Raw genomic sequence first — 14,500 nt, 5'->3', positions numbered from 1 at the left:
TCTCCCACCTTGAGGAGCGGCATGAAGAAAGGCTTTACTGTCACCTGGGTTAACATGAGCTCTTGCTGCTGGCTGACAGAAGTGGCTTAAATAGCCCATCACACAGTATTGTGCAACTCCGCAGCAATGTTCTTCTGGTTTCCTTGGCCAGACATAGTTACGAATGACATTCTTCTTTTCCCTAGGATGTAGTGTCCTCCTTGGAGCACCAGTTCACTCCCATGATGCAAGCTGAATTCTCGGTGCTGGTTGATGTGCTGCACAGTCCGGAACTTCTTTTTCCTGAGGGGAGTGATGCCAGAATAAGATGTGGTGCTTTCATGTCCAAGTAAGTGGTGTAAGGAGAGGCCTAATTGCTGCTTTGGAAAAGATGGTAGGGAGTTAAAATTTTCAGCAGCACTTACCTCTGATTTTCAACAGTGACTTAAGCATGTAGGTGTCTGAGTTCATCTTGAAAGCTTAAACTGAGGTCTTTTGCTGCATGTTTTATGTTTCTCAGCAGTTTAGGAGTCTGGAGTGGAGTAGAGAGAGAGGTTGCTTGCCTTGCTGACTAGAAATTGAATGTTAGTAGCTTGTTAAAACTACTAACAGGCTCAACCTACTTCCGTTTTCTTAATGGGCTACTTTTGCTATTAAGTGTCTCCAAATCTACAGCAGAAGCTTACACTTTCTATGGTAGAATTTTTAAGAATTCATAGTGAGGTGGGGTTGGGTGCTCAGGGCTAGGTTTTTTTGGTAAAGCAAATAAATATTTTGATTTTTATTTTAAACTGCCAATAGCTCTTTTAAAAATACATTTCACTGGCACCCCTGCCTAGTCTTGAGTCATTGGATGTTTTATTTGCAGCCTGCACATTGGAATAGTCTTGCAATTTTTTTTATTAGCCCTCAAGTGAGATGCCCTTGCTGCCCTTGAGAAACTATAATTTAAACAGAGGTAACTTGGGGGAAATTAATGCATTTGGCAGCTCTCCTGACTCCCTGGCTTTTTGCATATTCTGCAGAGGTAGTGTTATAACAATATACTTTATACGTTCAGAAAAATTAAGTTAAATTTTGAGCTTGTCCCATCCCACCCCCTCTGTCCAAACTCCTTTCAAAGTCAGCATCAAATCAAGTTGAGGGTTGCTGGATGTGGCCCATGTAATGCAATAAACAGTTTTCTGTTCTATTTAATTAGCTTCCATAGCAAAGGAATGCTTTGCAGAGCTATGCAGGAATCACGAGATAAAGGTGTAACTCTTCAAAGTATTGTTACTACTGTAGGTCTGAGAACTGCATTGTTTTGGACTCATAGCTCATTAAATTGGTGAAGCTGACAGTGGGAGAGTCCTTCACGGTGTCTCCACTGAGCCCAGGATGGCATTAACACACTAACTTAGCAGTGATCAAAATATAATCAGTTCTGTTGGGATATGGAGCTCTGGTCTAGATGATGCAGTGCCATCCCTCCCAACCCTGTTTTTGGTGACTGTTTGTGATTTTGAACTATTAATGGTGCCATCTTTCAGTGTAAATTGGTGGCCACAGTGCCTTTGCTGTATGCTGATCATAGGCCATAATTTGATGAACATTGTTGTATCCACTATAACCCAGCAGTGGTACTGATGGGGAAAAAAAAAAAGCCTGTCCAAGGCCTTCAGATTTCCTCCTTTCTTCTGTTTTCACAAACATTTCTCCAGCAATGAGGTGAGCCAGTGCAAGGACTTGCTCTGAAAAGAGAGAGAAAAGCTGCTTCTGGTATTGGCTTAAGGTCACTGAAACCTAAACTCCCATTGCAGTCTTAGCTGGAGTCAGAAATGTACCACATTTTCTGACTTGAAAGTGTCTTGTAAAGTTGTTGTGTGAATGTAAACAATGGTCAGGTTTCATACAAATATCTGCATTGCTGAACGCTTCCATGTAAGGTTTTTGGGAATCCTTTTGACTGGATGGCATTTGCTAATTGTATAATAACAGTCATCAAAGTTGGAAGGTTGTAGCTTTTAAAGTTTGCAAGATGCCTGGTGAACATTTTCAACCTTTATTCAAAGGTAACCATAAATACATGGTTACCTTTAAATAAAGAAAGGATGAAATAGCAAGTTTGGACCTTAATCTGGAAGCACTTGTAAAAAGTGGATGTGGAATTCTGCCTTCTGGATGGGCAGTAAGATAAGCAAATTGACACAAAAATCTCACAACACCTTGAAAGTCCTATTTCCTTTTTTAAATTATGATTCCTCTTGTCTACTTTTATTTCCTTTCCTTGAGGAAAGATATAGTGGCAGGTAATTTTTGCATAAAGAAATTGTAGTATGGCTTAGCAACAATGTGCAATGCTCTTTAAGGTTTAATATTTTACTTTAAGGTTGATTAATCACACAAAGAAGCTAATGGAGAAAGAAGAAAAGCTCTGCATTAAAATTCTTCAGACATTACGAGAAATGCTTGACAAGAAAACTAACTTTGCGGAAGAGGTACTGCTACCATTTTAGTATTAAATATAGAACTAATAGCATGGTATTAAAATGTTGACTCTATGACAGTAACAGAATCTGACATGATTTAAATTTTATACATGTTTTAAAGATAATGCGATGTCTTAGGATCAACGTGGTAAGGCAGAAAGTAAGACTGGAACAAAAGAAGCTATCTGCCTTACATAGTTTTGTATCAGGGACTTAACAAGATTCAAAGCAAGGAAGATGATGTGAATTAGCAGTAGCGAGTATTGCTATATGTGATTATTATATATTGGATATCCTGCATTTCTGGAGACTAGTCTTCTTATGTCACATCTGGCTTTATCATAAGTTCAATTGGAAATATAGGGGTTTTTAATTGCAAGCGTACAGCTTTTCCCTGCTACCTGTGCTGCCAGACTTGTATGCCACACACTTTTTAATGCTCGGAAATGTGTGAGGGGAATATGTAACGTTTAAGCAGAGCTGCCAGTTTTGGGGAGAAGTGACATAGTCTGCACCCTGTTAAGTGCCTAATTATTTCTTGCACTCCTCTCTCTCCCCTTATTGCCCAGTTTTCTCTTGCAAAACCAAATTTTTCAAATATCTCTTTCATCTTGCCTGTGCCATTGGTTATCAGTAGCTAAATTCAGATTTACATGTCAGCTGTCCCTTCTTTCTGAGCCTGATCCCTGTGCCTTTTGTGAGGTTTCCTCTTATCCGTATTTCTGAGTATTCCCTGAACTCTTTTGTTATTATTCACTCTTAAATATGAATCATAGAGCTATTCTCTCATCTTTCAGTGCCATCATTTTAATTTGTTGACAGCTGACATGTTTTAGTCAAGTATGTTCATGGGTTTCACTTTACCTTGAGAAAAAATATTGATTATAACCCAGTGTCACACTGTTTCACTGTCTTAGGCTTTTACACCCAAATATTTTCAGATGTCTAAGTAACAGCGCTTATTCATGTTGTTGTACCTGGCAAAATTATCCACCATTCAGACAGACTATCTATAAAATTCAATCTTATCCCCAACCTAACCTTAAAAATGAAGCCTATGGTGGTTAAGATGCCCACACCTATTTCTGGGTGTTTGAGATTTTAAAGTTAAATGTTTTGGTCCTGTCATACGATGTGAGAAAGTACCAACACACTCTTTTATGATAGATGAGCCATATATTAGAAATTATATACATTCACAGTGTCTTTGTTTTGACTATATATTGTTTGCTTTGATTTCAACATATGGACATGGGAACACATTGCCCAGGCTTCTAAGAAACCTGCTAGACAGGATAAAAAAAATCTCAAGGCAGAACAGAGAAATGAAGACATTTCTGGGTCCATAATGCTACCGCATCACGTGGAAAAAACTGATTTGCTTTTGTAACTGCATGCTGCGATGAACTTTGCCAAACCTCTCCAAAATAATTGCGTAGACCCGCTAAAAGTTAACATCATCTCAGGACTACAGGTGGAAAATATCAACGCTTTAATGGGTGACTTAAAACAAGCAAACAAAAAATTTGCTTGTTTTAATTGCTCTTTGTACCCTGTTGTGGATGCTGATAAAGCGTGGCTGAGGGAAGCCACCAGAGGGAGCGTGCTTCGTTGGTATGCAGGGGATCTTCACCCAGCCAGCCCAGGCTCTGGCTCTCAGGAGTGGGCATAGGAAGTGGATGCCCAGACCCCTTCCCTGAGCTGAACCATCTCGGGAGGCCATGGTGGGTGGAAGAGCTCTTCAGGAAACGGAATTTCTCCCTCGTGCTTCCTCTTGAGTCCCATAGATTTTACACTGAGGAAAGTAATGAATCAGTGCAAACAAATAAATGTTTAAACAAGCTCATAGAATTTGCAAGTTCTTCTCCGGCTTGCTACTCTTATGAGTCATTGTTCATGGTATAGACTTCAGAATAGTAAAACTAGTGCAATTAATAGTGTCTTCTGCATGTTTCCAACTTGTTTTGAACTGTGATCTCACTGCCTGAAAAGTTTTTCAACTATGTAATGCAGATACTGAAAAAAAGTTATACTTGTAAATATGTAATGGTAATACCAGAACAAAGCTACAGAGGGACACATGACATTTCGACAGAAAGCCTGAGTGTGTTCATCACCCGTCATAATATATTTTGTATGATAAATTTGACAGAAATGGTAGACCTCCAGTTTCTGCACACTCTCTCACAGTGAAAAACAAGGACTAAATAATGAAATAGAAATTCTTCATCCCTTTCTCTTCCCTCTACCTCCCACAGCTGAGATCCAGGTCTGGGAACCTTGCCTTCTACTGTCTTTATCTTTCATTTAACCACTGGAATGTAGCCTGTTTCATTGAAGGAACAGGAGGAAAAGATAGCTGTAGGTGCTTATTGCACTGTTTTTATGCCTGTTCCTGTATCCCGTCTCAACTCTTGTTGCACCACACCTTGCTGGTGTGTTTCAGGGCTGCTCATGCTCTCCTAGCTCCATCCTTGGTCACCGTTGCAGTCAGACTTTGAGGCAGTACTTGCATGTACGTTGTTTTGCTTAGCACTGCAACATCTAATTGTGTTAGGAATCAAAGTTTAATTTCAGAAGTGTGACTTAAGGTATATAAATGACACGTAAAACCTCCTGGTCATTGATTGGCTTTCATAAGTAATTGTGGGTGATTATTACAATCTCCTGGGAGTTCTACGTGAAGTCTTAGTCCTATTTGTATTGATTAGGTAACTAACCAGAATGAAACTTGATCTATAGCCCCTCTCTTACAGAAGGCTCTTCCAGAACGGTGTTAAAACACTTGGGTAAAGCCATGTGTGTGGGAAGTCGACACTAACTCTGTTCAGACTGTTACTGTGGTATAAATAAAATCCTAGTTTAGACTGACTGTTTAAGAAGAGAAACAGGAGAGACAGAGTTGGACTAGACCTGCCCCAGCTATGTTTGGTTTTTTCGTTGCTGGCCATTTTTATACCCATTTTACAAAACCAGAAGGCTCTTGGTCTAGAATTTTTGAATTTTTTAGGCAAATCTTTTTTGTCGTTCACCATAGTGCTTGATTTCAGTTTAACTTCTGGGTGAATGCTGCTTCTACGCCTACTTACGTGTCTCGGGTTTGAATCTGAGTAACATTTCCAAAAGCACCTGAGACATGAGACTACTTTGCAAATGACTGGAGCAGTTTGAAATCTTAACATAATCTTGCTAAGTCTGCTGAAAGCAACTGTCCCTACAACAGAGCTAGTGGGCCAGGAGGGCTGAGTCCTCCCAGCTGCTTCAGAGAGGGTTCAGAAGTTTAAATTAAACCCTTCCTCAGTGAATTGGATGAAGTTTTTGAACTCCTGACTAAAGTGTGCTCATACAGCAATTTCTTAACCCATTCTAGCTGCTGGCATGTCAATGCCTTGGGCATGGACAACTTTCTGTTTTCCCAACTGTTCTTAAATGAGGTCAGCGTCTCTGGGGGAAAAAAAAAACCCTACTCTCTCTGGTAACGTGTGCATATGACAAGTTTATTGTAACGTTATTGGCTGATCAGGGTGTTAATGGACGATAGTGCATTACAGAATATGGCAGAATCCATGCCCATATACCCTGCCAACTGGTAACTCTAAGGGAAACACTATTATAAATAGATTGAACCCTTCAGTAAGGGTTACTTGTGCTGCAGAATGCAGACTTTATAGTTTTTTCCTGCTTTAGATGTTGAACTACAGTATAAATAATCGAAAACTGCATTTTAAGTGTCAGTGGAACAAAGACTGTGTAAGCTGCTTAATTGTCAGAAATAAGTAGTTGTGCTTTTTACCTTTTCTGGAAAAACTAATGAAAAATGTTGTCTTGCTCTTATATATCCACACTAGCTTCATGATTTAAAATCATAGAAGTAGCTTTGTAGCCTTTAATTTTGCACTGTTAACGTTTCTGCATTCCACTTAGACAGGAAATGTTAGCTATCCTCTCCTTGTTTTCAGCAACAGCACCAAATATACACACAAAAAAAATGGTACAGCTTCGGTGTAAATACAAATGTATTTTATTCCTGTAAGATGTAGTCCCTGATATGGCCGCTATTGGCTCTTGGTCATTTTGTGCCAGAAGACCTGAGTCCTTTCATGGGGAGCTGTTGACAAAAGCTCCAATGAGTTTGTCAAAAGCAATAGTCCCAGCTCATGGATGTATTGATCTACCAGTCAAGCTGAAACCAGTGGGAGCTGCAGGTCTTTTTCTGCTGGGAGCGCGTCTCAATGTGTCTTCGAAGCCAGATGTTGCTGGAAACCACTACAGTGTCTCAGTGTTGCAGCCCTTTGAATCAAAGACATTCTCAACTTAAACTGCATTCTATTCTATACAGCCTCATTTTTTTCCAGATGATTTTACTTATTTGCATCTGTGAATTAGGCAGCATTCAGATAAATAGCATATGTGGGTGAAAATAAAATGGGAAAAAAGAGAATAATTCTGAATATGTGGGGCTTGCTGAATGTATTATACCTTAAAAGAATGCTTATTTTAAATAGGAAGAAGAACAGGATCCAAAATTCCTTTATTTGTGCCACTACTCAAATTTTGGATTAGTGGCACTGCAGGCATTCTGAAGAATTACATTTAATTTTTCATCCTTTCTGCGGTCTGTTTTGTTTTGTGCTCATTTATAAAAATGCGTATGTACTAGCCTGTTTTTACCTGGTGTCACTAAGTTAGTGTGGTTGTAGGGTAATAAGGGGTTAGAAATACTGTAGGAGAATGTTTAAGCTCAATTCTGTTTATACTGAATTTTTTTTAAAAATCACTTGTACATTTCAGCTGGTGAAGGACATTTTTGCAGTATCTTGCATTAAAAACTCTCTCCTTAAAAAAATAGCCACAGTTTGTGGAGGTGCAGGGAGGAATAATGTTTGATTACCTCCAGCAGTGCCAGCCTGGTTGCTGCAACCAGCGTGTACTTCTGGTATGGTCAGATGCTGCTGTTGTGGGGCTTTGTCATGACAGTTAACTGATGAAGTATGGCAGAAAGTTCAAACGCAACTGGGACAATCCCCTCCATCTGTGCAATGGTTTATGCAAAGGTGATCTGTTGCAGAACCAAAGCCTGCGCTGATTCATTGCAGTGGAGGATTCAAGCTTTGCTATTGCTGTGAATCCTCTGAGCCAGTAATTGCAGCGGCAGGAGCATCAGAGCTTTCAGATATGCAAGACTAAACGCTAAATGCGGTCAGACCCTTAAAGTGTGGTAATTTCTCATTATACCCATACACTGACATTTTACAAGCCAAAGAAAGAAAACCTACAGAGAAACAAACCAACACAGTTTCACTTTTCCCCCCTCTCGGCTTCAAGCTGGAATAATTAAGCAAAGGGAGACCGCAAGGCATATGATACTGTTGTTTGTACTAGCTAGGTGTTGTTAGCCATAGTGCTTAGTGCCTCAGGCCATCAGCCACTAGGCGTGCTGTTACTGCTGCAGGTTTCTGGCGCTTTGACACACGGCATCAACTAGACTGTTCTGAAGCAGCATCCCTCGTCTTTGCGGTATCCCTCATCCCTCCTGTAATGTGCATTGTTCTGGACTAAAGGAGAATATTGCTGAATGCTGTGGGGGGACATCCCCAACGCTGTGGGGGGGACACCCCCCAGGTATTCTGCTGGGTTTCCAATTGTGTACATTCATAGATTTATTTTGTTGCTAGTGCAAAAACCTCTAAGTACTTGCTATATGAAAAGCATGACTTCTTTTTTTAAGGGGAGACTTTTTTTTCTGTAAGTAACAGTCCTCAGAGATTTGATCCAGCTTTGGACTGTCCTCTGCTTATGTTCAGAAGCCTCTTCAAAGCCACTTTACTTGGGCTGGTTGTGAGGTGATTCTAGTGGTCTGCGTAAAGGGTAATTTCAGGCAGAGTGCATTGCTCTTGTTGACATGGACAAGAACTTTAAACTGAAAGTCATGTACCAAGGACAGGTGTGAGACAACCCTTCTGACCTTTTATGAAGTGTAGTGTCCTGACCTAGTGAAAGGGAAGAGCACTTTAATCTGATGTGGTGAGGAGCGAAGCACGTGCCTAACTACTTTGCAGGACTGGGCGTATCCATGATTTTGTCCTCTCTTTTATATGTATAATTGTTAACTGTCACTGTGATCCAAATATATTATCCCCAGAGACTTGAAGATACTTAGCTCAGGTGATAGCTGGATGAGCAACCCTGTTCGCTACTCACTGGTACTTATTCTTCTTTGTTTCAAATTCTTGGTTAGTTTTTGTTTGTTTGATTGTTCTCCAAGTCACAAACAAATCTATTGGCTGGATGCCAAGGCTGAAAAAACACATGGTTGTAAACACATTTCTTCTGAAAGACTGTGGCCTCTCAGCAGCTCGCATTTATCAAATTTGAAGAATATGGTATGTTGTTATCCAGTTTTGTTTCAGAAATATTAAGCCCCAAATCCTGTTTGATAAATTGTTTTGAAACTTGTATCATCTGCCTTTCTCACATATATCATCCTTCCTCTAAAGGAGCATCTGATACTGTAAAATATTTATTTCTGTAGATACTAATTTAGACAGCATCAGCCAAAACAATAACAAACTGGCATAGCTTGTTTCTTGCTCTGAACTTCAAATGACCAGCTTCTGCCCTGGAATTTTCCCTTTACATAGCGTATGTGACATAAGGATGCTCCTTGTTTTCCTCATCTTTTTTTCATATTTCTTTTTTCTGTGGATCTGATCTTAAGAACAGCAAACCAGGAAGATGATCTTAACTGCCTGCAAATTGTTTGGCATCCTTCTCTATTACTTTAAGTTTTAAAAAAATTAAAAAAAAAAACGCAAGGGAAGAGAGCTGTTTAACAAATGAAACCTTGAGAGCTCTGAATATGATTCATCTCACCCTACTCAGGTACAAAATTCATGGAACTGATCAGGATCCTGCATGTGGACAACAATAGCTGGATTTTATTTTTGTTCTTGTTCTGAATACAGGCGGGAAGGATTTCACTAAAGACTTCAGTTCATCTAGAAGTTAAATTCCATGCTTACTATATCTATTTGAGTCAAATTTTACATCATGAAGGCATTAGGATCAAGGCTTTCTGTCTGGTTTTAATTGTATGCTTTAAAATAATGAATAAAGCAGCCAAGCTTTTTAGGTATTTAGTAGAAGTTCTAGCAGATACTAGATTGGCAAGGGGCTAGGTCAATGACCAAACGTATCTTGTAGGTTAATATGTAAAATAAGTCAGCAGTTTTATCATATGTTCAAGCCTCCAGGTGTGAGGATATATTCATGTGCATAAATATAAACATTTATTTCAGCTGATCTATTCCTATACCATCTCTTTTTTTTTTAACAAGCAGCGTATTATTTCCATGGTGGAGTCATATTTGAAGATAAATATTTGAGTGTGCATTCAGTGTCCTACCATATTGTTCGGTTTTTATCAGAGTAGATGTTCTTGCTTAGAATATAAAGTGTCTGATATGCGTTAATGCTCTCAGAGTTACTTAACATGAGGAAAAACATCATTCCCATTGCCACCCTAATTTTAGTGATTGGTGCTTGTTTAAAGCGTCCAGTTGACATCCCGAGAGGCCTGTGACCATGCTTATTCGCAGAGCAGGAGCAATTCACATAGGCGCAATAGGGGGTTTCGTACCCTGCCTGTCTGACGCTGGGAGGAGCTAGACTTAAGTGAGAAGGGGAGTTCAAAGGAACATGTGACTGATGAGTATGGGGAATCCAGGCATCCTGAAGTTTGGGATCCTTGCAGTTTTTCTTGGGAGTTAGGAGAAAAAACTGCATAAACTTTTTTCCTGACTGTCAGCCTGGAGGATATTTCTCCCCACACACCACCTACTCCCTTTTAAGTATTAGCTGCTGTACAGAAGAGTCCACATTTCTGAGCAGTTTCTGTGTCACTGCCGGGTAGCGTTTATAATTTTTACTGGTGAACACAGAGGAGTGCTGCAGTATCGCAGAGACCACTGTGTGGCAACTGTGGACTTTTCAAAAATGTCTCCGGTCTGTGGGAGCAGATCTGCTGCTGCTCCGCAGCTGAATTCCCACAGCAGTCAAATGTCTGCAGTTGTGGAGGGGGCAAGAGAAAATGTCTCCTTTGGTTTTGAATTTCCTTGGAAGGAGAAAAGGGTTCGTTTTCTTTTTTGTTGTTGTTGTTGTTGTCTGTCAGAAATTTGCTGTTGCTTTATTTAATATGTTTGAGCAACAACCCTGTTTGTACTTTGCAGTTGCACCAGAGATAGCAGTGAGCAGAATTCAATGCACTGTATTAAGGATGGCCAATGAATATTTATGATAGACCTAGGGAGCCAGTAATAAAAATGAAATCGGCATGAGGCCACTAGATCCAAATCTTTGATCTCTGTTTTAAGAGAAAATACAATAAAGCAGGGGATAATGGACTCATTATAATGGAATGGTTAGTTATGGTTAGCTTGGGCAGTGTGACTAGGTGGCGTTACATAAACTGCTTTAGTCCAAGATTTACGATTCAGAAGTGTTTCAGGAACTGAGTTTCTACAAAAAAACCCTCAGTTTATACTATTATTTGGTTTTGTCAGTCCAAACACAAAGCACTGAAGATGTATCTCTCTCAGATATCGACGGGCAACGCTCTTGCCTTTCTAGGGGAAGCAAAAGCAGTAAGAACTGGCAAGGCCCTTCTGCTGAGCCTCTTTCTGTGCTTCTGTTCCTCCTCTATCACGCTGTGAGCAGGTAGGGAGGTTTCAAGCATTGCAGGAAGGTGGAAATTAGATTCTACTCTGACCAGACTGTCTTGCTGGATACTAGATGTGAGGGGACACTTGGGATTATCAGCAGAGAGGGGAAGGCTCAGGGTTCTGCATCACCCAGGAGGATGCAAGGGTCCTGGCTGGAGACGTTATACCCCAGCTGGAGCCACGTACCTCCATCGGGTGCAGGGAGAGGCTACTGCAATGTGCTGAAGGAGCGCTGGGGAAGCCTAATGAAAGAGTCAGTATTTGACAGGGACGGGGAGCAGGAGTGAGCGAGCTATCTTTCTTTTTAATGGTTGCAATTACTTGCTTAACACCCCTGCCACACTAAGCAAGACGCAGAGGAGGGTTGATTCCAGGCCGTAGATGAAAGCTGATCTTGAAGTCTCTGTCTAGCCAGACATGAGGAGGAAATGGAAACTCACTGTTTTCTGATTTGTTTCATACTGATGTAATTTCTAAGGGACTTCATCACTAATGACATCTGGCAAGTGATTAGGCCGTAATGTGGTCCAACTCCCCACTCTCCCCCTTTTTCAAGAAAAAGAAAGTATATGCTATATTGAACTTTGGAAAACAGCTATTAAGCAACCACACTAACTGCTTCTGATTTTTTTTTTTTTTTTTTTTTTTTGTCTGATGAGGATTTTACCCAGCATGTTTGGCCTTGGAGGAGCGCCTGGATGGTATTGCCAGCTGGAATTGTCAGAGCTGCTTTGTCTTCTGTCCCAGGAAAACAGAAGCCTGGCAGGCAGTCACTCTCGCTCTTATTTCATATCCCTGCTTAGTCAGAGTTGCCAACCCCAAGCACTGAAAACCCTGAGTCAGGCCACAAACAAATCACGAGATTTGGCTTGGAAATCATGAGATTTTTTAATTACAAGTAGTTTATTTGGGATTTCTTTGAGTCCTTAGTCTGTTCTCCCAATTTTATTCTATAAATCCCAGAGCTTGAAAATATGCTTTATTGAACTACGAATGTGTTTGTTTACTTAAACGAAAGCCAGGTTCGTTTATGGTTACCTGACCTCTGCAGTTTGCGGGGAAAAGACCAGAATATCTAAATGATGTGCGTTGACCAGCCTGCTCAATGAGGGGCCTGTTCTGGAGTTGGTGATTGCCCTGAGGATTATGAGCTTAATTATCTTGGTGTCACTTTGACCCCTAGGCTTTTTGCAGAGAGCTTTTTTGTTGGGCAGAGCCTGAAAGTGTTCTTTCAGTTTATGGCAATGAACACTTTGTGCAGGTTGTGCCTTGTTTACCTTGCAACAGCTTTTCATGGGCAGCACGTGGCACCTTGCCAGTGAGGCCCGATTAATCCATTTTCTTCCCGCTGCAGTTTCTCCATCGCTCGGGTCTTGCTTGGAGTGCACACGTGCAAAGGCTCTCTGCTGTACACAGTCACGAGCGTAACGTGCTGACACGGCGTGGATGTCAGTGAGAGGCTGTGCTGGCTCTGAGCTGGCTGAGCTGTGAGAAAAGGAAACGTGCTGTGAAGATTTGGACTGGTGTTGATAACTCCAGATGCAGAGCTGTCACCTAGGGTTGGGGAGGAGACCTTATCACTCTGAAAATTCCTCTTGGCAGAGTTGTCCAAAACGTTTTGTCCCCAGGTACTGAGCAGTTACACTAGTGATGTCTTCTTATATTCCTTTTTTCCTGTGAGACTTCTTTGTTTTTACTACCTTCTTCTTTCCTGCAGAAAACTTGATTTTTTGACTCCTTAGTTGTATATGTTAGCATTTGTGTCCCATTAGTCCCACATCCAGTAGGCCTGGGTGCCAGTCTGTCTGTCTCAGCTGCAAAAGAGATTTAGATAACCTTGACTCTCTGGTCTTTCAGTATGAAGGCTTCTTACTGGCTCCAGGGGAACAAGCAGCTTTGCTCGAACCAGGTGTTTTCTCAGCTACAACCAGCTAGAGGTTCTCAGCTCTAGGGTTCCTCCCTTTAGGAAATCAAACTCTTCTAAATATACAAATATTTGACTATGGCTCTCTAAAAATTAAAATCTTTGCATTTAAACAAATGCTGGAAGTCCTGCATGTTGGGAAGTTCCTCCTCTTTTACTAGTCAGGGCAGTTTTTTCAAAAGGGCTAGAAATGTTGCTGAGGAATAGAATATACAGCCTGCGCTCCCTTGATTTTGCAAAGAGACCCATATTAACTAGGTTGCTTTTGTGAGGCAGAGGAAATAACAGTGGTAATTCACTGCTAGCAATAAAGTGGGTGATGGTCAGTAAATTCACCCTGGATAGCACAGAGGATTGTTCTGGTTATGTGTCACAGCCTTTATTAAATTTGTCCTGGTTGTTGCTAGCATTTTGTTCATGTAGTCATTTTAATTCTGACAATAAAACTGACCATAAGGACCTGGAAGGGGCCTTTTGAAAAATGGAATTTGAACAGCTTAAGCTGTCGTTTTCTTCTTTTTCTACCTATTTAAGTACTCCTACAGTGAATAACATAATGCATGGGAAAAACTCGGATTTTGTTATGTGAGTTTGGATTTTTGTTCTGGTGCTCTGTGGAAATGCCTGCATGGAGGGAAAAATAAATCCCAAACCTCAGCCAGAGTAACAAGTTCAAGAGATTACTTTGGTCTGTGGTATGCTTAGTCAGAAACAAGTAATTTCTATTGCAGAAGTCTGGGCAAAGTGCTACCTATTTCTGCCTGTGTGTGCAAATAACCTGCTATGCCACACAGCCAAAGGAAAGGGAGTCAGATGAGAGCAGTGCTGGCTGCGTTTGAGCATGCCGAGCACACGTGTTGAGCAAGGATTAGGAGGTGACAGATGAACTGGCTCCTTCTGGAGTCCCACCTGATGCTCGGTGAGGTTGGTTAGAAGGGTTTGCTCTCCGAAGTGTGATCTGCAGAGAATCACTTGACTTAAATGGAGCTGTTTATATAAACAGATTATTTCCATACCTATGATACTGAAAGAGCTTGTTTTAACTCAGCAGCAACTTCTAGCATACCAGGTAATCTAAATACAGGTCTTTTACTTCCTTTTTTTTAAAAAAAAAAACCAAACAAACCAGGAAGTCAATTAGTTGATATATACTTTAATTCTACATGTAATAACCTAATTTTTAAACTCTAAACAATTTGAAACTGGGAAAAAAAAATCCCTTCACTTTTTAAACAATCTTTCCCATTTTTTCCTTTTCTCTATGTTTTGTTCTGAATTTTAGCTGAAGAAAGACTTTCTTTGAGAGCAGGAGAGGAAGTGTTGCTGGGATAATGTTTTCTTTTGAACTAGCCAACAGTTTATGGCTTCTGTGTCTTAAGTTCAGTACTTTGATCACTATCTGTCTG

General features: G+C 40.5%; 1 protein-coding gene across 3 annotated transcripts in view; it reads left to right on the top strand.

Moving 5' to 3' along the window:
* ITPR2 (inositol 1,4,5-trisphosphate receptor type 2) overlaps positions 1-14,500 on the top strand; it is a 279,885-nt gene that overhangs the window by 152,670 nt on the left and 112,715 nt on the right. For all 3 annotated transcript variants that reach the window (XM_064460370.1, XM_064460362.1, XM_064460379.1), the window contains 2 exons: positions 186-328; positions 2,351-2,459. In XM_064460370.1, coding sequence (XP_064316440.1) covers positions 186-328; positions 2,351-2,459 — 252 coding nt within the window. The remainder of the gene's footprint in view (positions 1-185; positions 329-2,350; positions 2,460-14,500) is intronic.

The sequence above is a fragment of the Phalacrocorax carbo genome, chromosome 1 (genome assembly GCF_963921805.1).
Source record: "Phalacrocorax carbo chromosome 1, bPhaCar2.1, whole genome shotgun sequence".
NCBI lineage: Eukaryota > Metazoa > Chordata > Aves > Suliformes > Phalacrocoracidae > Phalacrocorax > Phalacrocorax carbo.
The sequence above is the reverse complement of the archived record's forward strand: the minus strand, read 5'-3'. Positions and strand labels throughout refer to the sequence as shown.